The sequence below is a fragment of the Oryzias latipes genome, chromosome 4, assembly GCF_053564925.1.
Source record: "Oryzias latipes strain Hd-rR chromosome 4, Olatipes_Hd-rR_3.1".
Lineage (NCBI taxonomy): Eukaryota > Metazoa > Chordata > Actinopteri > Beloniformes > Adrianichthyidae > Oryzias > Oryzias latipes.
This window is the reverse complement of record NC_136240.1, coordinates 8675159-8698229: the sequence shown is the minus strand read 5'-3', so window position 1 is coordinate 8698229 and position 23071 is coordinate 8675159. Positions and strand designations below refer to the sequence as shown.

The 23071-nt window shown below is 44.7% G+C and overlaps 1 protein-coding gene and 1 long non-coding RNA gene across 2 annotated transcripts; one reads left to right on the top strand and one right to left on the bottom strand.

Annotated features, from left to right (window-relative positions):
- The first annotated feature begins 4872 nt into the window (after positions 1-4872).
- Positions 4873-22351, top strand: nwd1 (NACHT and WD repeat domain containing 1). Its single transcript, XM_078946505.1, has 16 exons — positions 4873-4932; positions 5017-6334; positions 6437-6640; positions 7068-7221; positions 7615-7732; positions 8487-8651; positions 8736-8933; positions 11312-11434; positions 12915-13114; positions 13261-13524; positions 13695-13785; positions 14865-15013; positions 15100-15373; positions 17009-17559; positions 17645-17750; positions 18976-22351. The coding sequence occupies exons 2-16, from the start codon at positions 5148-5150 to the stop codon at positions 19284-19286; spliced, it is 4095 nt and encodes a 1364-aa protein (XP_078802631.1). The 5' UTR covers positions 4873-4932; positions 5017-5147; the 3' UTR covers positions 19287-22351.
- LOC144992010 (uncharacterized) lies at positions 12736-15040 on the bottom strand. The gene is made up of 2 exons (XR_013655714.1): positions 14906-15040; positions 12736-13552 (listed from the first exon to the last, which is right to left on the bottom strand). It is a non-coding gene; the product is annotated as an uncharacterized LOC144992010 (long non-coding RNA).
- Positions 22352-23071: the final 720 nt, after the last annotated feature.

Below are 23071 nucleotides of genomic sequence, written 5' to 3'. Positions count from 1 at the left end.
GTGCCCTTCCGTGCATAAATAGAAACCAACTTACCGGGGGACGTGTTACCTTTGGATAATTTACATATGAGGAGGGGGGGAGAGAGGGGAAACTAAAAAGAAGAAAGAGGTAAAGAAAAACAGAAAGAAACAAACATAACAGGAAAAACAACAGAAACATGAGAGGGGAGAAAACTTAAACTGCTTCAGCGAGATGGAGGTGTGGATGATTGATGAGCCGGTTTCATTCATTCAACACGTTTAGCCGCTGTTTTTTCGGATGTCAGATCTTCAGCAAAGCCAGGGGGTGATCTCCGGGTCTCGGAAGAGCCTTCCATCTACAAAGAGTTTATCCACAGAAACCACGGCTCTAGACCCGTTGGCAAGGTGTTTTTTCCTCAGAGGAAAAAGGATCTTTCGGCGCCGCAGGATCTCAACCGGAAACTGGTCATTGACACTAAAATGTGTCCCCCTCAGTTCCCGGCCGCGACCCTTCACCATCTCCTTTTGCTTGTAGTTGTCAAACTTGGCTACAATCGGTCGCGGACGCTGGTTGTCGGACCTTCTTCCTCCGAGCCGGTGCACCCTCTGGAACGCGATCTTCTGCACCTCCTCCTTGGGGAGTTTCAGGTGGGCTTCCATGAAGCGTTTCACCGTCGCCTCCGGGTCTTCTCCTGCCTCCTCTGGAACCCCCGCGATCACCAGATTGTCCCTCATGCTCCTCGACTGAAGATCCAGGAGGGTTTCCTTGATCGAACGGTTCTCCTCAGAAAGGCGAGCGGTGTCACTGCTCAGGGTTTTGACACTTTCTCTGAGGGCCTGATTCTCCGCTGCGAGCTCCTGCACCTGCTGCTGGCTGAACTCCAGAGACTCTCGCAGGCCTTGGAACTCTCTATGGAGGATCTCCAACAGATTCAAGCGGCCGTCAAGGCTGGAGAGCTTTTTATCAATGGAATCTAAAGCGTCACTGATTCCACTGCCTGGAGAGGAGGCAGCTCCGGGAGAACTTTCTGGTCGGACGCGTTTGGAGGAAGGAGTAGTGGTGTTGGTCTTCCCCATAACGACGGTATTGTAGCAGCCGTCTAAATAATTCTCCAGGTCCTCCAGGCTGTCAAAAGGCTTATTCAACTTTTACAGATGTTAGTTTACCAGCTTAATTGATATGGCAGTAAAATGATATAATAATGAAATGTTTGTTCTGCTACTTACGCACCGCCAAGCTGAGTTGCCACTCCGGTCTCGTTGAGTCTCGCGATACTACAGCATCTCTCTCCTCCGTGTGAAGCAGCTGCAGCTCAGATCAGAGATTCTGCTTCTTCCTCTTCAGTAGCCCTTTATAGTCCAAGCCCCACTCACGCAGTGGTTTGAGTTTAGCATCCAAGTTCGTGGAAACTGCCGTCATCCAGCTCAGTTCCTCTCATCCAGCTCAGTTCCACTAAGACTGCTTTCTAACATCTATGCCAGTGGTCCCCAAGCCTCAAGCTACAGACCAGTACTGGGCCGTTGGCCACTCGGTATTGGGCCAGAGACAGAAAAAAAAAATGCATATGCTAACTCAGATTATTTCCATTTTAATTTATCTTCTGATACTGAAGGAAGTTTTATTTTGGAAAACTACATGATTGTGTTCACCACATCTGTCTGTCTTGACACGTCATATGACTTAGAAAGTTGCAGATATGATGGATACATGTTTGAAGTTATATAAAGAAAAGTTTAACAATGATTGTGTCATTTTATTTTTGCTTTATTTATCCATCACACCTTAAAAATCGAACACGGCTGAAGCTATGTCCGATTGCTTGCATGAACTTTGACGTTAAAGGCAAAATCTTCATCACAAAGTCCAAGTTTGAACCAGCAGCAAACATTTGACAGAGAATGAAAACGATTAAACCAAATAAAGTTCCTGAATTGTACAAACTTGTTAAAAGGACATTTATGAATTTTTCTCCAGCAAAGGTGAAATATTCAGGCATCTGTTAAGAAGCCTTAACACAGAAAATCTTCCTCTGTGTTAAAAAAAACAGATTTATGTAAAAACAAAGTATGATTAATATTTTTGCCCTGAAAGATTATCTGAGACTTGGGTTGAGTTATCCGGGTTGTAATGGTGTTATATCAAAATAACTTTAATGTTTTTGTTTTTTTATTGTTATTTACAAATCAGAAACAACTTATACAAATCAACATCTTTGTTTCAATAAATCTTTGTCACATGAAAAAAAAATCTACTAACTTTTATGCTATTACGGAGCCCGTGTCCTGACATTAAAAAACTAAAATATATCTCGTTCCCACAGATTTATATCTTGTTCACACGAAATAATATTCCATTCCCACAAAATAATATTCCGTTCCCACGAAATACTATTTCGTTCCCTCGAAATAATTAATTTCTGCGAACGAAGTAATTATTTCGTGCGAACGGATTAATTATTCACGTCATAAGTCATTCATAAACACGCATATGCTCTCCGTCCGGCTGCAAAAGCCGCTTTGAGCGGTAACTGAGTCTCTGTGACCCACATTCGTTCAAGAAAGGAAAAATAAAAACAACAATGATCAATTATTGTCTCAATAAATATAAGAAAAATATCATAAGATTTAGGATACCTAGGCTTGCTGCTTTGCCATACGATACACCGGACATAGCTCCTAGCTCCGCCGCGGACCTCTTTTGCTTGTCATGCCTGCTTTCGGGCTGCTGGCTTGCCGGTAGACAGACAGCCAACTGATATTGAAGTTTAGGGTCGAATAGGAATAATAATACTCAGGACTTGTCTTTTATTAACATACTCTTTAGCAGTCGCTTTACATTCGAAGGCTGGTAGGCTACATGCTAACTAGCTCATAATTATCCTGTTATTCACGTCATAATGTGAGCAATAGTTGAATTTACAGCAGATACCTTCCCATTTCTGTCTGTGTGTCTCATTACATTGCAATGAAGACACGGTGGAAGTTTAGAGATCAAAATAAAAGCATCATACTCTTTAGCAGTCACTTTACATCCGAAGGCTAGTAGGCTACATGCTACCTATCCCATCATGCATCACGACCAGCCAATCATTTGTCTTGTTGTTACACTACAGTTATACAGACACAGTGATTGGTCGAGATGCATTATGGGGAAAACTGTTCCTTCAATCAGATTTGCTTGTTTGACTCCAGTTTTCTGCTCTGTTATCAGATATGATCAGCGAGAGGAAAGCCCTGCTGGAGAAAGCTTTTCCAGAAGTCCTGCTCTTCTGTCGGGGTCTGGGACTGGTCTTTGAGGTCAGCTTGATCTGAACACACTAATGCAATGTGAAACTTTCACTGCTGATGCATTCCTACATTACTTTAATCACTTTTCCGTCAATGTAGAGAAATCAGAATGACTAGCAACTTAACCAGAAGAAGGTGTTTGACTTCTACTCCATCAGAACATTCTTTGGTCCAGATGTGTAGCAAATAAAGATCTCACATTTTTAAATTTGTCTTTCAGACTTTTCTCAAACAGCAGACATCCTTAATGCCATGTTTCAGGTTGAATCACAAAACAGGAGGTTATACTTCAATCTGACTTTTTCTGTGAACACTCCCAAATACCTCTTCATTGATCAGTGAGGTCACTTCCTGTCCAGGTGGTGGATTTGCACTGGGGCATAGGCAATTACCCATTTGGAGACCACGAAGCCTGCGAGATCTCTCTTCAGGAGATAAAGATGTGCAAAAGGCTTTCAGCTGGACCAAATTTCATTGTGAGTCTGTGGTTATGTTCAAGACAACCCATGACGTCTCTGCTGACAGACTGTCACTGTCCATTACAGTCCGTTACAAGGCATTAGAGACTATTGCTGACTGTTACAGATGAATACTGGCTGTTATAGTCCATTACTAACTGTTACTGACTGCACCTGACTGTTGCTTACTGTCACTGACTATTGCAGATGACTACTGGCTGTTATAGTCCATTACTAACTGTTACTGACTGTTACAGATGGACACTGGATGTTATAGTCCATTACTAACTGTTACTGACTACACCTGACTGTTACTAACTGTTACTGACTGTTACAGAGTTACTGGCAGTTATAGATGAACTGGTCAATTACAAACCTTTATTGATTATAACGCTGTTACAGACTCTCACATTTGTTACCAATTGTTAATGACCGTTACAGACTGCTACAGATTACTACTGTCTTACTAACTGTTACTGGCTGTTGCAGACATATACTGGCTGTTCTAGACCGTAACCGATAATTACAAACAGCTACTGGACATTTATGGACTGTTATTGACTGTAGAGTGTAACAGACTGTTACTGATTGTAAATGACCATTACAGGGTTCTACTGACTGTTACAGACTATAACAGAATAAGACTGTTACAGACCATTCCTGTCTGTTACAGATGCCTGAAGCCTGATACAGATTTTTTACATGACATTACCAACCGTGTTTGGCTTGCACTGAGTTAAAACCCTTCAGTGGCAAGCATTTAGATCCAAATTTTGATGTATAAATGCAAGTATCCTAATTTTAAAATTCTAGTTCCTCTTTCTTCTTTTCCTTATTATTATTATTTTGTATCTGGTCTGGGCTCTATAGGCATTACTGGGGAACAGGTACGGCCACCGAGCTCTTCCTCGACTTATTTCAGAAAAACAATTTGAAGTGTATTTGTCCAAACTCTCCCAAACCCCTGAGGGCATCAAGCAACTGCGGCTGTGGTTCCGAAAGGACACAAATGCTGTCCCACCCACCTATGTCCTGCAGCCAATTACAGCTCACTTCCCTTACTACTGTGATCTTCGACCTGAAAGTGAGCAGCAGCACAACCAGGATGTTGATTCCTGGCGTTTCACTGAGACTCAGTTGCTGCAACTTCTCCGTTCGGCTGCATCAGAAGCTGAAGCTGAAGGAGAAATCACAGCCGAGCAGAAACAGAGCTTCTACACTTCAGGTAAGTGAGACAACCCCCCAACCCAGAACCCCTTCCCTTGTTGTCCCTTACTCAAACATGAGCGTCTCTCCTTCCTTTTCATAGTCACAGCGCAAGAGTTGGAACAGGGTTTATGGATTGGAGACCACCCTCCGAATGCACTGCTGTTCCTCAGAGAGAATCCCAAACAGAAGAAACAGAAGGGGAAGGAATGGCCCAAACGGCTCGCCAAATTCATGGATGCCACTGCCAACATGCTGCTGGACCCTGAGTCTCAGAAACTCCTGGCAGAACTAAAGTCACAGCTGTATGCTACCTCACAAAAGACCACCAACCTTCACTGTGTGGAGCTCAGCAGAGGAATCATTGACCCAAAGCGCAAAGAGCATGCTCAGTACCTGGACAGTCTGTGCCAACAGTTCATCTCTCAGATGAAAGCTAGGATCGAAGCGGTGGTGAGTTTAAGGACAACAGAAAGTCAAAAGAAGATATTGGGGAATGTTGAGGAGGACGAGGACAAATTATCTTTGGTGCTTGAAGAGGCAAAGCAGCACACCACCATGACAGCTGAACTATGTGAAGGTCTGCATGGTAGAGAGGGAATTCTGGGAAAGATCTGCCTTGCGATGTGGGAGTCTGGCCAAAAATGCCACAGCCCACTTGTGGTTCATGGAGCTGCAGGGATGGGGAAGACGGCTTTGCTTTGCAAAGTAGTCCGAGAGATGCAACGGGTCCTGGAGACCAGGGTGGTGCTGGTGATCAGGTTTCTAGCAGCACATCATCCCCAGAGACCTGCCCTGGACCAAGTCCTTCACAGTATTTGCCTGCAGGTGAGCTCCGCTTGTGGTTTGGTTCCACCCACACCCATGACAGCAGGTAGTCCTACAGAGCTGCAGAAGTTCTTTAGGAACATCCTGGAGGAGGCCTCTCAGCAGGGTTATACTCTGCTCATTGTCTTGGATGCTTTGGAGCAGCTTGCAGAACAGCATCACAGCCACAAGCTGCACTGGATACCTACCAACCTGCCACCCAAAGTCCACCTACTGGTCTCCATGGATACCTGCAGTGAGGCATTTGTGAACATGCGGCTGAAAACAGACTCTCTGGAGAATTTCTTTGAGGTAGAGCGTTTGTCTCGAGATGAGGGTGAACGTATCATGGAGTCACACCTGCGAGCATCACAGCGAACACTGACTGCTGAGCAGAAAGACGTGGCGCTGCAGAGCTTTACTCTAACCGGCTGTCCACTTCACCTGAAGCTGATCCTGTCTGCTGTCCAAAATTGGACATCCTTCACCCCGCTGACTGAGCAGCTGCTGGGCAACAACACAGAGGAAGTGATGTCACAGCTGCTGCACAGACTGGAGCACAAACACAGGAAGGAGCTTGTGGGCGGAGCTTTGGGATATATTGCTTTAGCAAGGTGAGGTATGCAGGAGCAATTCTTGACTGAGCATGTGTGAGTTTGTAAGTTGTGAAACTGTGCTGATGCCATCCTCAGTTCATCAGCTGTGTCACTTCACAGAGACGGCCTGCTGGAAGCCGAACTTTACGATGTTATGTCTTTGGATGATGATGTCATCAGTGAGGTATACAGGTACACCCATCCCCCCACTCCTTCACTAATTAGGTTGCCACCCCTCCTCTGGGCCCGGCTCAAACGGGATCTCAAGGACCACCTGGAGGAACGTTGGACCAATGGAGTTGCTGTTATCGCCTTTAACCACAGGTACATAACCAAAAAAAGCTTTGGGCCAATCTAGGCCTTCATTATCAACACTCAAATCAAATCAGTATCTGAATTAACTGAGTTTGCAGAATGAGAAGAGTTTCCAGCAAAAAAAAGTATAGCTGAAACTCAGAAATAAACAGAAAGAAAAAAACAAATGTGTGCTTTTTCTAATTTGAAAACCTAAAGATTAAAAGTCATCAATGTCATTTTCTATTTAGGATGGAGTATTAACTTCAGTAACTGTTTAGTTCGTCTTTAGAGATATAACAGAATGTCATCTGCGTAACGACAAAACCATAGTTTGACCTCAAACCCATCTGGCCGGAATCTGTTTCTCCATTGAATCAAAATATGTAAATGGAACTTTAAGTATATGCCTGACAATTTTTCATCTGTTCGGTAATGATCTGATGCATCTCATTAGATGTCTTTCAGAGGTGGTTTTAGGCCACTATCTGACATCAGAAAGACAGGGTAGATGCCACAAGATTCTTGGGGAGTACTTTCTCGGTCGATGGTCGGGAAAGCTCAAGCCGGTGGCGCTGCCAGGTCTATCCCTGCTGCTGTCTGACAGAAAGGTACCAATGATTTAATCATTTGCCTTAGACTCAAAGGCTTAGAGCATGAAAACAGCTGAAAATCTGTGGTTGGATCACATGTTTATATTAGATTAGCAGCTCATTGGCTCATTTAATGTCTTCTGTGGTTTTCTGGACATTAACTTTGTCACCAGATGCTGCAAGCTGAAAACTGAAGAGTAAAGTAGTGTGAAAGCTAGACAAAATTTAAATGTCTTCCAAAATTAAGAACAGCTAAGTCAGACTGAATGGTTTTTTACTTTGATAGAATCTATCTGGATGAATGAGAATCTACAGACTTTATAACTGACATCAGAGTGTGTCTTAGAGAAGAAAATGTGAAAACATTTCTTATAGGAATGCTACATTGTGCTTGATTATGTGTTGACAAAGGTCCCGCCCCAGCCATTGTGGTTTGCTCCTGGACTGGCTAACATAAGGAAGCTTCAAGCGTTGCCCCATCACCTGCTGCACGCTGGCCTATGGGAGGAGCTACGACAGGAAGTCATAAGTATGTCTTATCTTTGCTATGGTGTAGAGGTATAGTGGTCGACCTCTGATTGGAAGATCACAGATTCGGTTCTCCCTCTGCCTGCCCATGTGTCAAAGTGTCCTTGAGTAAGACACTAAACCCCTGTGTGACCCTTGTGCTATCCTAGGCATTTTAACATTGGGAGTTGGGTCATATAGACCCTCTAGACAATGCGCTGAACCTTTTTTCTTCAATGATTTGTGATCTTCACTGGTGTCCATGGATTACATGAAATCTTTCCACCTTTATCCACCTTTGTCATGGTAGGGAGAACACGTCAATGTAAGGGTGGGGTCATCTAAGATAGCACAAGGGTTAACACTAAACACTAGACCCAATTTATTCCAGTCCTCACCTTTGGTTATGAGCTCTGGGTCATGACCGAAAGAACAACGTCCCGAATACAAGCGGTTGAAATTGGGTTCCTCCATAGGGTGGCTGGGCGCTCCCTTAGCCCTTGTGCTATCCTAGACACTTTAACGTTGGGAGTTGGGTCATCTAGACCCACTAGACAGTGCGCTGAACCTTTTTTCTTCAATGATTTGTGATCTTCACTGGTGTCCATGGATTTTATGAAATCTTTCCACCTTTATCCACCTTTGACATGGTAGGAAGAACTCGTCAATGTAAGGGCGGGGTCATCTAAGATAGCACAAAGGTTAACTCGTCCATATTACTACATGGACTAATTACTCATTCAAGTTTGAGTCTCTGGTGTCCTACGCGTCTGCAGGCAGCGCTGAATGGCTGTTCTGCAAGACCAGTGTGTGCGGTGTCTCCAGTGTGATCCACGACCTGGACCAGTGCTCCCAGTACATGGACTGCACAGAAACGGGCCTAATCAGAGACGCTCTGGTCTTGATAAAGCCGGGTCTGGACTTCCTGGACGGTCGTGTTGGTGGGTATGGTTCAGCTGTTCCATCCTGCTGGTTTTCGACCTGATATGACCCCTCACAGCTCACTCTTGTGCCTGTGTGGACAGGCATGTCTCTGTTTTATGGCGAGCTATTGGCCCGACTCTCCGCCCTGTCCGCAGTTTTCCCCTCTCTGGTTGGTCGGCTCTGCAGCCAGATCAACGACTGGTTCCTGACGTGTGCAGAGCCGGTTCTCATCCCAAAATGCAGTTTCCTGCAGCAACCAGGGGGGGCGCTGCAGCACACTCTGAACACTCGAAATGCAGGTAAGATACCATGATGGTTGGTCCCCGCTTGATCCTATTCTTCAGGGACTGCATTGTTACGGATGGCTGATTGTGTTTTTGGTCAGAATGGGTCCACAATGATGCATTCTGGGAGGAAAAGAGGCAGACAATCTTCTTCTCTAACTGCAAAGTCCTGATCTGTTTCTGTGAGTTTAGTTAAAGCAGTTTAGGGGGAGCCCCCTTCAAATGTGACATATTTTTGGTTTTATAGCCTGTTTTAGGAGATAAAAAAAGTTTTCCTTTTCATCTTTTTACCTTTTAATTCATGTATTTATAAATGTTACAGTAACTAAAGGAAACATTTAGTTAGCAGGATAAATATATAATTTAAAGTTAACAATTTGTTCTATAAATATATATTTACTTTACAAATTAAATGTTTAGTTGATGTTTAGTAGGCTGCATGGTAAAGAGGCAAGAAGACCCCGGTTCAGGTCCCGGCTGGGGGACCTGAACATCAATGGGGGACCTTTCTGTGTGGATCTTGCATGTTCTCCTCGTGCATGCATGGGTTTTCTCAGGGTAAACTGGCTTCCTTCCAAAAAACATGTTTCATGGGTTAATCGGTTACTCCAAATTGGGCATAGGTGTGAGTGTGAGAGTGAATGGGTGTGTGATTGTGACCCTGCGATAGAGTGGGAACCTGTCCAAGGTGTCCCCTGCCTTCGCCCATAAGTAGCCGGGATAGACTGCGGCAGCCCCTGTGACCCCGAAAGGGACTAAACGGAATAGAAAATGAATAAGTGAATGTTTAGTTCGTATACCAAACATTTATAAAATAAACATTTAGTTTGGAAAAGTCCGATCTAAATATCTATTTTCCAAACTAAACGTGGAAGCATCTATATACTACAGTTTGACTGTGTAACTTCACAAATGGCATCCAGTATGTAACCTTAAACTGATGTTCTGCAGTCAGAACATGGTTTGGACTGAACCCTGACTCCGTTTCAGGGGGTGTCAGACAGAGACTGAGAGGTGGGGGGCCTCTCTGCAAAGACTTGTTACACTGAAGGCTTTCAGAAGCAGAATAAGTGCTGAAGTCTGCAGAACCTGCGCTGAACCTAAGGTTCAGTGTCTGGTCCAGCTTGGTCACAGTTTTGCTGGAGCCTATCCCAACCTCTGATGGGTGATGGTGAGGTTCTCCCTGAACAGATTGCTAGTCTCTTGCAGGGCCACACGCTCACATTCACACCTAGGAGCAATTTAGAATAATTAATTAACCTGGACAGTATGTTTTTGGACTGTGGGAGAAAACTGGAGTCCCTGGAGGAAATGCACACATGCATGAGAAGAACATGCAAAGAACACACAAAGAACCTAGCGGAAATTTAAACTAGGGTCTTCTCACTGTGAGGCACGAGTGCTAACCACTATACCACTGTCCAATTGATAATAATCTTTATTCTGCACATCCTGGGACCAGAGCAGGTTTGTCAGCAAATACTTTCAGGTTACAGCAGAGATGCTGCGGCGAGCTGGGAGCCAGTATGTCTATAGACTGGATTTCTTTTTTTTTTTTTTAACTTGTCCTGTCCAACAGCTAGGCAAACAGATGAGAGCTGAGGGCCTCTTGTGTTGGACATATTTTATTCTAACAAGAGGGGTTATTCATCTTCAGACAAACCAAAGGTATGTCTGAATAAACCCCTTTTGTAATTGAGGCCAAACTTTATTAATTTCAATCATGTTTGAAAATCTTTGGTGTTGGACCGGACGGAAAAGGAAAGAGGGGAACAAGAGAGAGGGACGTTAGAGAGAGGGGGGGGTAGGAGGGTGATAATAGGAGGGGAAGGGGGGTAAGACCATGAAGCAGCATAGAGCAGACAGGTTTACTGGTTGTTTATCGTTACGGTACGGTTCAAATGTAGTACAAAAAGGGCGGGGCCTGTTCACACACACTCAAATATTATCAACACACCTGCTAGCCGCAGAAATGTCCACATGTCAACATGCACACAAAACAGATAGTGTTCACGAACGCATACCTATGCCTTTAAACCAACTAGTGTGAAATCTTTCATTCATTCAATCATGCAAACTATTAGTGCAAAGGTGAGCTAACACCTGTGCTCAGGTGAGTGTTTATGTTCTTCTAAAATGGATGGTGGAATGTGAAAAGAAGGAGGAGGAGCGCCCAGCCACCCCCACACCCATACCCCCGCCGCAGCGGGGGTATGGGTGCCTGGCCAGTATAGACTGGATTTCTAAAGTCCTCATCTCCTGCAGGACAGCAGGGGATGAGGACAGCTCTCACAGCCGTTGGTGCTGCCATCAGCTCTAAAAGTTTATTTCAGTTTCTGGCTTCAGATTTGCTAAAACGCATCTTTAGGGGTAGTTTTGTCGCCGTGTTGCAGGCGTGCTCTGTGTGGACGCCAGCACTGCTCTGCAGATGCTGGCTGCAGGGGCAGAAGACGGGGGGGTGACGGTTTGGAGCCTCGAGGACCAGCAGCTGCTGCACGACCTGCTGGGACACTCAGGTCAGACGGACGTGCCTCAAAACACTCCAGGACTCCCTTTTGGGGGGGGGGGGGGGGGGGGGGGGCACGCATGCAGCTCAGCAGTTCTAGTTTAGTAGTTTAGGTGGGTTAACCAGAGTTAACCAGCATGAAGAAAAACTTAATTAAAACACTGCCCCCAAGTGGCAAACACGTCAACATGCAGATTAATTTGAAGTCCCACTCCAATGAAAACAGTAGTTTTTGTGTTAACATGCATTTGTAGCATTTTTCTGATGATGGAAGACATGTTTAAACATAGTTAAGCCTAAAATTCTATTTCTGAGAGGAACAGACAAAAAATTACCATATAAAAAACAGCATATTTGTAGAAAATACACTGGGCGGACCACAAGCTCCCCTCTCTGCTCCGTTCTAGGTTGGGGAAGGGGTCTGCTCTGCGCCAATAGTCCCACCCAATGAGATATAAAGGCTAGAGTCGCTACGCTAGCTTGTTGCGTATGCAAAGTTAGATGCTGTATTGGATAGGTCTAGATTCCAGCTCACTGTTGAATGAAGAAGGATGTGACTTTTCACACGTAAATTATTACTGTCAACTAATTAAGGAGAGATTCTATAAAACATTTTAAGAAGATCTGAGTGAGTTTACTCTCAGAAAAGTGAATGTTTAGGCTGATCTTGTAGTCTACTGAAAGTCAATGGTAGCATTAGACTTGGCACTATTTCCACGTTTTCTGGCTGGACCACCAATCTTTTTGTTTTGTGTTTTTGTGGTTTTTTGTTTTTTGATCCACTGAGTTGAAGCATAATACTAAGACCGGGTCATGTCTCCCTCAACGGTACGTTGCGACCGGATCGACAAGCTCTGCATTACAGCGAATGCCGCCCGGACCTCCCCGCACCAGGGCCGTCTACTGCAGTGCTCACTATGCCCTCATTCCCGTCCGTCCGCAGGGCCCCCCCAGACTGTCGCAACTGTCGACTGGGTTGCACTGTTCTCAGGCCGCTTCGACCGTCCGCATACAATGGGTGCTAGCGGAGTGTAAATCTTAGTATGTGTGAACTAATACCACGGCCTGGGTCTTCTTTTTGTGATGATCGGAGTTTTTTTCCTTTTGAAATCAAACCTAAATGAAGCATTCCACGGTCATTTCCCCGTCTGCTAAAGTAATGTGCTAATGTGCTATCACTTTTTATATGTCTTGAACTTTGGCAACAGGCTAGCGTGGCGTCTTTAGCAGAATACCTCATTGGTCCCGCCCACAACTAAGAGGGGAATTTCTAATGAACTCCTGCTGCTCTGCAGAAACTATGTCACAGAAAACAACACAGATTTTTTTTATTTTGGCAAAAACGACATTATCTTAATTAAAAGAGCACTTGGAATGCTTTTACAACAGATCAAAAGAGGATGGGAGTGGGATTTAAAGTAAAAAGTAACAAGTCTTTTTCTAGATGCATTAAATAAATAAAAAAACAATAATTCTTCTTTGATGTCCAGCTGCAGTTCTGACAGTGAAGCTCGAGCACAGCGCCCCCTCCTGCCTTTCCGTGGCCGCTGACGGCTCTCTGAGGAGGTGGAGCCTGAAAAACGGCCAACAGCTGCTCTGCATCCAGGAGGCGGCTCCTCCAGACTCCCCGCCCTCATCAGTTCACCTGCATCTGTCAGAGGAGCTGCTGTTTGTTTACACCAAGACACAGGTGCGTTGTGGGAGGAGCCTGTTTCAGTCATGACCAGCAGCAGCTGCAGATGGACAGTCCAGGCTTCAGCAGCATCCATGATTCTCAGCTTTCTCTGTAGAAAGGAGTGTCAGCTTTCAGAGCTGACAGCTGCGGGTTCCTTGCAGGTGAAGGTGTGGGGGCTGGATGGAGCCGAGCTCCAGCCCTTCAGCAGCCGAGAAGACGCCTCTGTGGTCCTGGGGATTCTGGGAGAATCTGTGGTGTTCCTGTGTGACAAAAGCTGGGTCCACATTTCTCATCCCGTTGACAGAACTCGGAGCACGAAGACTCGGCTGGAGGACTCGGAGAGAAGGGTGACTGTGGTGACGTCTGTGACGTCCCCCAGGCGGGGGAAAGTGTTAGTGGTCTCTGAGGAGGGTTTCCTCTATCAGGTGGGTCAGTGGGGTCACCTGCAGAGATCTGACAAACAGAAACATGAAACAGAAACTTCACTTACTTTTCTAAATAAATGAGATAAAAATAAAGTTCTGTTGGTGAATTCAAAAATGAAACAATAAATGATGAGCGATCCCGTCTTGGAAAGTGTTTCGTGTTTTTGCAGATCTGCAGGAGCAACAAACTCTCAGCCGCTGAGTTTCCTCTGCGACCATCTTTGATTTTCATTTCAGAGGATGAAATGATTCTGGTGACAGGTAACTAAACACAACTAACCCACAAAACGTTCAAAATCACAACTAAATGCTACTTAACGCAACTAAACACGAACAAAAAACTGAACGCAACCAAACACACAACTAAACTCAACTCTACTGAACTAAACCCAAACAAACACAACTAAATGCGAACAAACAGCAAAACTGAGCAGTACGGTGGCCCACAAGTGTCACAACACAACACTTTTGATTTTTCTCCTGCTCTGTCTGAGAGCTGTCAGTCTGTCAGCTGCTTCCTTCTGCGTGTTTTTGTTACTGTGACGCACTTTGAAGGCTCACTGTCCCTCAATAACCCAAGAGGGGAAAAGAAAAAGAAAAAGAAAAATTTAACTTTTATTATTATTATTGTCACCATGAAAATAAGAAAAATATCTGTTCAGTAAAGTTTGAAAGATCTTCACAGATTCAGACATCCGGCCAAAATAACTATAATAATAATAAACTACAACAAACACAAACCACAATAATAAATGTTGTGATGATTTGTAGTGTGTTATTTTGTGTTGTGATGCAAAAACTGAACCAATTTTAAGAAAATGCAAACAAACACAAAAAAACTGAACTTAACACAACTAAAGGCAAAAACACAAAACTACACAGAAAAAAGACAACTAAACTCAACTGAACTGAGCCAAATGGAAACAAACACAGCTAGACTCAACTAAACGCAAACAAATACAACTAAATACAACTAACCACAAATAATCGGCAAAAAACATGGAAACTCAACTTTATTTAAACAAACACAACAAAACTTTCTTTTACCTCTGATAACAGGAACACAGGTGACCAGTGACTGAAATCTGCAACACAATCTAAAAAAAGAAGTTTTTGTTCTGACACAAAAGCTGATGATCTTTTACATGTAAATAAACAAACTCAACATAACCAGTTCATAAACATCAAACAAGTGATTGAAATAATAATTTTCACACTAAAGAAATCTCTGTGCGTCTGTGACAAGATATAAAATCTCTGCCCCCCTCCCCACCGTGACTAAACCATTCAGAAATCTTTTTCCAGATTTTAAACCCAGCTTTCCATCTGCGTCTCTGCAGGCTGCGAGCGCACTTTGAGCCTCTTCAGCATCGATACCAACCTGGCAGATCCAATCCTGGAGCTGCAGCACGACGCCGCTGTCCTGTCCGCCTGCGTGTCCAATGACAGCCAGCGGCTCGTCTCCGGAGCTGCAGACCAGCTAATCAGAGTGAGGAGCACCCATCTTTCCCTCAAAGCTCCTCTATATTCAGTATGGAAGCTTTGCAGGGACATAACATTGGTCCTTCTCTGCAGGTCTGGTCGGTGACCACAGGGGCGCTGCTAGACTGCCTCTGTGGTTCGGACGCTCCAGTTACCTCACTGCTGTTCTTCAGAGACCTTGTTGTTTCTGCATCATCCAGCAAGTCTCCAATACATCTGTGGAATCTGAAGTATGACCCCAGACTCAAGCCCCCCGCCCACATTCCTGCTGGCTCCGCCCATGCGGCCCTCAGCAGCGATGGGAACCAGATCTTCTACGTGCACCATCAGAGCGAGAGAGAAGTCATGAGCTGGAACGGTCAAACAGGTCAGAGATGAAAGCGGTGTTTTCTCTGCAGCTTCAGTTGTGGCTCAGTTTGGATCGGAACAGTTTGAAATGACCTGGTTCAACGACAAAAAAGAATCTACACAGAAACCGGACAGGTTTTAGGTCAAGGGAGTTTCAGCGTTTGTCTAAAAGATCCGCCATGTGATGTTTACTTGTCTCAGGGGTAAAACAGAGGAACAGCAGTTTTTTCAATTCATCAAAATTTGACTTTAAGAGGACAACACACACACACACACACACACACACACACACACACACACACACACACAAAACACCTGCATGCTTACAGTACAAATGAGGACACCCGTGCATTTAATTCCGTCTATGTCCTCCTCCTCTTTGGATTTTTTTCTACTACTACATTTTATAAAGTCAAAGTCCTCCAGTTCTTCTCTGTGGGTAGAACCTCTGATGGAAACAACAAAAAATCGGATTCTTTAAAACCTTCAATAGCTGAGCTTAGGACAACTGCAGCTCTCTTCCCTCCAGGGGGCGCTGCTCTACGCAAGTGTCAGTTTGTGCCCAAACTCCCTCACTGCTCACTACTCAGTGCACTTTTATGGACAATCACCATGATAGAGTTTGAACCCTCTAGAGGAGAATGCTGGTCTAAAAGCTTCTATCAACAGAGAGAAGGATGCAGAGAATCCAGATCCCAGCAAACTTTAATGTTGAAGTTTGAAGTTGAGACTTACAAGACACAACAATTCAGTGTGGGTGCTCTACAAAGAAACGCACAAAATAATATTGATATTCGACACCAAAAATCAAATAACTTAATAATCATTGAAATTATTAAAATTATTTTTTTAATGAATTCCGTGTTGTTTTACTACGTTATGGTCCTGCTTAAATTCAGGCCTGGTACTGCCTCAAACCCAGTATGTGTGTGTCTGTGTGAGTCTGTGTGAGTCAGTGTGAGGCTGTGTGTGTCTGTGTGTGTCTGTGTGAGTCAGTGTGAGGCTGTGTGTGTCTGTGTGAGTCAGTGTGAGGCTGTGTGTGTCTGTGTGAGTCAGTGTGAGTCAGTGTTAGGCTGTGTGTGTCTGTGTGAGTCAGTGTGAGTCAGTGTGAGGCTGTGTGTGTCTGTGTGAGTCAGTGTTAGGCTGTGTGTGTCTGTGTGAATCTGTGTGAGTCAGTGTGAGGCTGTGTGTGTCTGTGTGAGTCTTTGTGAGTCAGTGTGAATCTGTGCGAGTCTGTGTGAATCTGTGTGAGTCAGTGTGAATCTGTGTGAGTCAGTGTGAATCTGTGTGAGTCTGTGTGTGTCTGTGTGAGGTTATGTGAGTATGTGTGAGTCTGTGTTTGTGTTACAGATGCACTGAGGAAGAGTGTGGAACATCCTGAGCAGGAGCCCTACGATCTAGAATTAGCCTACAGCACTAATTTGTTTGTATCATTGTCCGTCGTTGGGGCGCCCCTTGGGGCCCCTCGATGACATCACAAAGTTTGGTCCGACAAACAGACGATGGTTTTCTCTGTGACTGACAGACAAAATCCAGGGGCAGTTCCTTGTTTTTTTTGGTGGATTCTGAGGGCATTCGGTTCTTTCATCATCTGTTTCTCTACTGAGTTTCTCTCTAATGTAGAACTAAATGGCAGCAATCCCCCCTCCAACAGGTTCTCTGGTGGAGCGTCTGGCCGTCTCTGCAGAGGTTTCCTGTCTGGAGCTGGCTCAGCACAAACGTCTGCTCCTCTGCGGTTTAACCAGTGGCACTGTCCTCATCTACCCGCTGAGCCTCCCCCAGGAAACGCTCTGCACCCCCCCCCCAGAGAGCCTGTCGGGGGTGCTCTGCCTGGCCGTGAGCCCCCAGGAGAAGAACCTGGCGGTGGCTTACGAGGATTCAGTGTGTCTGTTCGAGATGGCCACCAGGGACAGCTTCCCCACGGTGGAGGGGCCCCTGAAGAGGTTCCCCCTGTCGCTCCTCCATGCCCCCCTCTCCTGCATGGCCCTGCTGCCCAACCGGAGGCTGCTGTATGGGACCAGCTGTGGGAGCGTGGTGCTGAATGGTTTTGGCGGCGGCGTTTCTGAACTACAGCCTCATGGGAGCAAAGTGACTTGTGTGACGGCCAGCAACTGGGGGTCCCACGCTCTGGTGGGCTCCCAGGACGGCGTGCAGAGGCTGTGGGCCCTGAACCCACCATCTCTGGACCACACCATGGAGCACAAGGTGAGTGGGGGTCTGATTGGAGATTGAATGAGATGACAACACACTGTTAGAAATGTTCAGAGGCTCTGCTCTGCCATCATGTCAGGGTTTCTTCTTCCACGGCGTGATCTCTGCCGCCTTCTCTGAGAGCGACCAGTTCGTCTTCACTGGATCTGAAGACAGAACCATTAAAATTTGGGACGTGGCATCAGGTAAGCAGATGGACTGATTAAAGGTTGGAAAATGCTCTTTTTTTGGTCCAAAAGCACTCATTTAACCCTTGTGCTATCTTGTGGGGTCCAGATGACCCTTTAGGACACACACACCCTCAACAACATACACACCAACACACACACACACACACACGTATGACCTCTGATCTTCTGTCCCCTACACCATGCCGGGCCCTCAGCAACGGCGGCCGTGTCCCTTAGGTGCTGGCCTCCTGGACCCGGCGGCCCAGCTCAGTGGCCTTGTGGTAGTGTCTGCCCTGCGACTGGAAGGTCGGGTGTTCAAATCCAGGCCGACTCATACTAAAGACTCTAAAAATGGGACCCAATGCCACCCTGCTTGACACTCAGCATTACGGGGGTTGGATTGGTGGGGGGGGACCTCACCGCTCCCCCAGGGGATAGGTCAAATGCGGAGAACAAATGTCACACACCTAGGCGTGTGACAGCTAATGGTACTTGAACTTTAATTCTCTCCATGCAGCGAGAGGGATTCCTGAGTTCTCATGCAAGACCAGGAACCGGAGATCACATCACATCTGAGCCTGGGGGTGTCCGTGTCCCTGTGGTGCGGGTTCTGGTCGGCCCATGTTTACAACACTCTTTGGGGATCCCCCACTTCTTTTGGGCGTCCTCTTCCTGGGCGGGGGTCAAATTAACAGAAAATTTTATTATTGGTTTGATGCAAATAAGAAAAATATCTCAAAGTTCAGGAAGAGAATGATCAGATTCTCCTCATAAGGCCACAGTCGAGTCATTCGACGCGGAGTGAATTCTTCACCACAGTTCAGATAATTGAACAAGCAGTCAAAAATTATGGGTGTGTTGTCACGTCGCCCAAAACACACTGCTGCTCCAAATGCGCTGCAGGACCTCTGATCGCGTCTGTACATCGACCTAACATTGATGACGTGGAAATCGGGTTCGATGTGAACCCAGCTTAAGCCTTAAACCTGCAGACAGGGTTCTGCACGGAGATGACACGAAGTTTTGCACAAATTTGAGCTAAAATGTGTCCTAAGGTCACACAAATGCTGCTAATGTACATTAGTAATAACGTTTATAATATTTTATACTGTTTTCTCCCACATCCACCTGTGACACAGATACTTGGAGAACTTCAGTCCTGACAGGGAACCAGCAGAACCTTCAGATGTCTTGTCATTATGGTGCAATGCGGTTCTGATTCTTTGCTTGTTCTGGTCAGGAAAGCTGCTGTTCGTTCAGTACGTGTACTCGCCCGTGGTCCGGATGGTGACGTTCAGGAACGGCTTTGCCGCCTTGACCCTGCAGGGTTCTGTCATCAGGGAGGCGTTCCGCTGTCCGGACCACGTCAGCCCAGACTACAACCCTCTGAGGATCATCAAAGGTCAGTACCGGCTCACCTCGAGGGACAAGAACCGGGATGCCTGGAGAACCTCTGTGTCTGACCTCCAGCACTTCAACCCAGCCCAGTTCAAGCTGAGCCTGATGGGCCCGCTCAGAGCAGAACCCTCCTCCACCTGTGTCCTCCTGTAGGGGAGCGAGACTCGTTTCATGGATGTTTGTCATCAACTCTCAGACTTTGAATAAAGTTTTTTCAAATGTGTTTAAAAAGAAGAAGCTCATCACTTCAGTCTGGTTTAGTTTAACTGAATTATGTTTGTGCTATGATGTTATAAAACCATCCAAATTTGAGAAAATGGTCCAGTTTGGACGACAAAAATAAACGTTTACTGCGACAGGCTGTGCTCACTGTGATAGCTTTGGTCCCGAATCAGGAGAATTTACCTGGATTGGGACTCCTGATCCAGTTTTCTTCTTGGTTTGACAGGAGTCAAAACTCACCTGAACTCTGGATCAAACAAAAGAACAAGGAGTTGTGGCCCAGTTTACTTCTTTGGGGTCATAGCAGGATCAGCTTATATTGAAACACCAGAGGGTAAATTTGAAGAAAACATGTTTTTGGACGGTGGGAGGAAGCCGGAGTCCCCAGAGAAAACCCACGCATGCACAGGGAGAACATGAAAACTCCACACAGAAAGGTCCAAATACATGCTCCATAGGTTCACTGGTGAAGCTATGGAATGAATGGGTGTGTGATTGTGGCCCTGCGACAGACTGGCGATCAGTCCAGGGTGTCCCCTGCCTTCACCTACAAGTGGCCAGGATAGGCTCCAGCAACCCCATGACCCCAAAAGGGAACAAACGGTTTGGAAGATGAATGAAAAAAGAGAACAATTACAACATTTGAAGAGTTTTAAACTTGAGTGTACACATTATAAACCTGAATAAAATACTGAAAATGTATAAGAAAAATGTAATTTGAAATTTGATTAAAAAAAACTAGAGAGCTATAACTGTTAACAAATGAAAAACAATGTTTATTTGGGACAGCTGCTTTTTTGTATTTTGTTTTTTCTTTTCTCTCCTTCTTCACTTTCAGTCTTCAATTTACAGGTTCAATTTAGAGTTTCTGCTTTCAGTGCCAAGCCGAGTCTTACGTGGGGGTGGGGCTTGGCTACTGGGACATGATTGACAGCGGGAGACAGATGTTATGGAGATGTCATTTCCGCGTCTGCTTTTTTTTGTTAATAAAGTGTCATGCCTCCTCTGATGGAGAGCATTATTACTGCTGAACCCCTCATGGGAAACGTTGACTTAATTCTATTGACTGGATTTCCTATTCCATGACTTCAATCCTTCACTTCGGGTTAACTGACTTCAAAGCTTCCTGAAATGTGTTGAACTGCTCTGTAGCAGCACTGGATGGAAGATCTGTGTCTGTGTAAACCTCTTTTAAACCGGTTTCGTCTTCTCTCACCAGTAGGACCTCTCCTGCTGGCAGACTCATCCGTTCCTGACTTTATTTGCCTCTCTCATCAGATTTGTCCTCTTGATAGTTTTTGTCTCCTTTGATTGACTCTAGAATGGCCTCATAGCTCATGACATTTTGCTGTGTTACTCTGTCCGCTTTAGGCTGCATTACGCTCTCGTGTTCATCATTTTGTTCTTCCTCATCCGTCGGTTTGCTTTTCCACAAATGGGACATTTCCCCTGTCTGACCTTTCTCTGTCAGGAGGATAAACCCTAAAAGGGGATCTGTTTTGTTCTTACCATGACTGACAAATAACATTTTTCATATTTGGAATTGAGCTTTTTCTTTTCGTATGCAACCCTTGTGCTATCCTAGGCACTTTACCATTGGGAGTTGGGTCATCTAGCCCCCCCTACACAGTGCACTGAACCTTTTTTCTTCAATGATTTGTGATCTTCACTGGTGTCCATGGATTACATGAAATCTTTCCACCTTTATCCACCTTTGTCATGGTAGGAAGAACACCTCAATGCAAGGGTGGGGTCATCTAAGATAGCACAAGGGTTAACGCACAACATGGAAATCTACCTTTCTGCATTTTTCAGGATCATTCTGGGCTTTCATTTATCAGCATTTGATTTGTTTGCCTGTTAAACCTTCTTTGTTGTACTAAGGCTTCTGTTTGAACAGTGTAAGTTCAATAAGAATGGACTGTACCATCTCTCATGTTTAATGTCATGTGTCCTTAATATGTTTTACAAATCTCTATGTGAACTCACTGTCAGATCTGATGCACTTCACCTTTCCTGCTACAAATGATTACTAAAGTACTGACTAATCTGAAGTTGTTTGTTCCATTAGCGTCCTATGGCATCAGCATAGTGTATAACCATCACTGCTTATTCAACATTTATGAACTAATGATACAATAAAACCTTAGTGTACCAGCAAACACATGAGTCATGACGTGCTAAGGGTTACCACTAATCTTAAAAGTAACGTTGGAGTGAAAGCTTTGGAAGAAAATGAAAAACAATCCTAAAAAACATGGTCACCCTCATCAGGGGCAAATTTAACAAAGCATTACAATTGCCCCTGGGGTTTTATGAACGGTTCCTATCCAAACAAGCAGGTGCCAGGTGCCAGATAATTCTACCTGAATGACGTTTACACCTGAACATGTGAGGCCACTTCCAGGAGCTCCTGCACACAAAGCAGCAAGGAGAGGTGGGTGTGAAAGAAGAAAACCAGCAATACTCACAGATACACCAGTAAAGAATGCACTAATAACCCTTGTGCTATCCTAGGCACTTTACCATTGGGAGTTGGGTCATCTAGACCCACTAGACAGTGCTCTGCACCTTTTTTCTTCAATGATTTGTGATCCTCACTGGTGTCCATGGATTACATGAAATCTTTCCACCTTTATCCACCTTTGTCATGGTAGGGAGAACACGTCAATGTAAGGGTGGGCTCATCTAAGATAGCACAAGGGTTAAAAGAAAAATATCTGCAAAGCAAAGGAAAAAGGGGCTAATCTTTAGCCTTCAAGTCAACCAGACTTCAGCTGGAGCTATGAAGACAGGAAGCCTCCCAGGTCATCTGGGACAAAGGAACAATGGGTTAAATGGATGTTCTGCAAGCACTGGGCGCATGAAGAATGTTCCCCAGACAATAGGGTGCCAAAATTGGGATTCTGACGTATATGATTAGACTTAGGAACAGGACAACATCAAACAATTGCTTTGTCGATGAGTTCAGATAGTTGACAACAACTGCACTTTGAGTTGTGTTTACAGTAAAAAAGGAGCCTAATATTTTAGTTTAGACACAAGACCCTTGTAACAACAAAGCTACCAAGTATGTGTTGGTCAGAAGGCATATATAAGGGTTTGTGCATCCTTTTATTGATTGTTTATCTAGAATTATTAGCACTTTATTTAGAAAAGTTTACAAGTCAAGTTAAAAGCATACTGTAAAGTGTTTTATAGTCCAGTTTTATTATAAAATAAGGTTATTTAAATGTTAAACATCTTTGATCTACAAGTCTGATATCTTTTATGAAAAGCCCCAGTAAACAAATATTTCATCTCAACATAGAAAAAGAAAAAGGTTACACATATCTATCCATCTATAGAGCTGTTACTGGACCTGCTGATCCATCAACAAAGGAGTTTTTACTTTAGTATCTGGCTTTCTGTTTGGAGCACAAACATTTCCTGAAAACACATCTCCCACTGTCATTTAGGTTTTTCTGCTTTTCTGTTAAAGTCTCACTCCGATAATCTTCTGATCCACTTTCTCAGCGTTCCCAGTGGTCTTTTATCCACGATTTTGTTGCATTTAGCCACATTTATTTTTAAACCCTTGTGCTATCCTAGGCACTTTAACATTGGGAGTTGGGTCATCTAGACCCACTAGACAGTGCTCTGAACCTTTTTTCTTCAATGATTTGTGATCTTCACTGGTGTCCATGGATTACATGAAATCTTTACCTTTATCCACC

Excerpts from the sequence above, each read along its gene's own strand:
- nwd1 (XM_078946505.1), top strand. The coding sequence starts at position 5,148 with ATGGATGCCACTGCCAACATGCTGCTGGACCCTGAGTCTCAGAAACTC. Across the intron at positions 6,335-6,436 it reads GGATATATTGCTTTAGCAAG|AGACGGCCTGCTGGAAGCCG; the intron begins GTGAGGTATGCA and ends GTCACTTCACAG. Across the intron at positions 8,652-8,735 it reads CTTCCTGGACGGTCGTGTTG|GCATGTCTCTGTTTTATGGC; the intron begins GTGGGTATGGTT and ends CTGTGTGGACAG.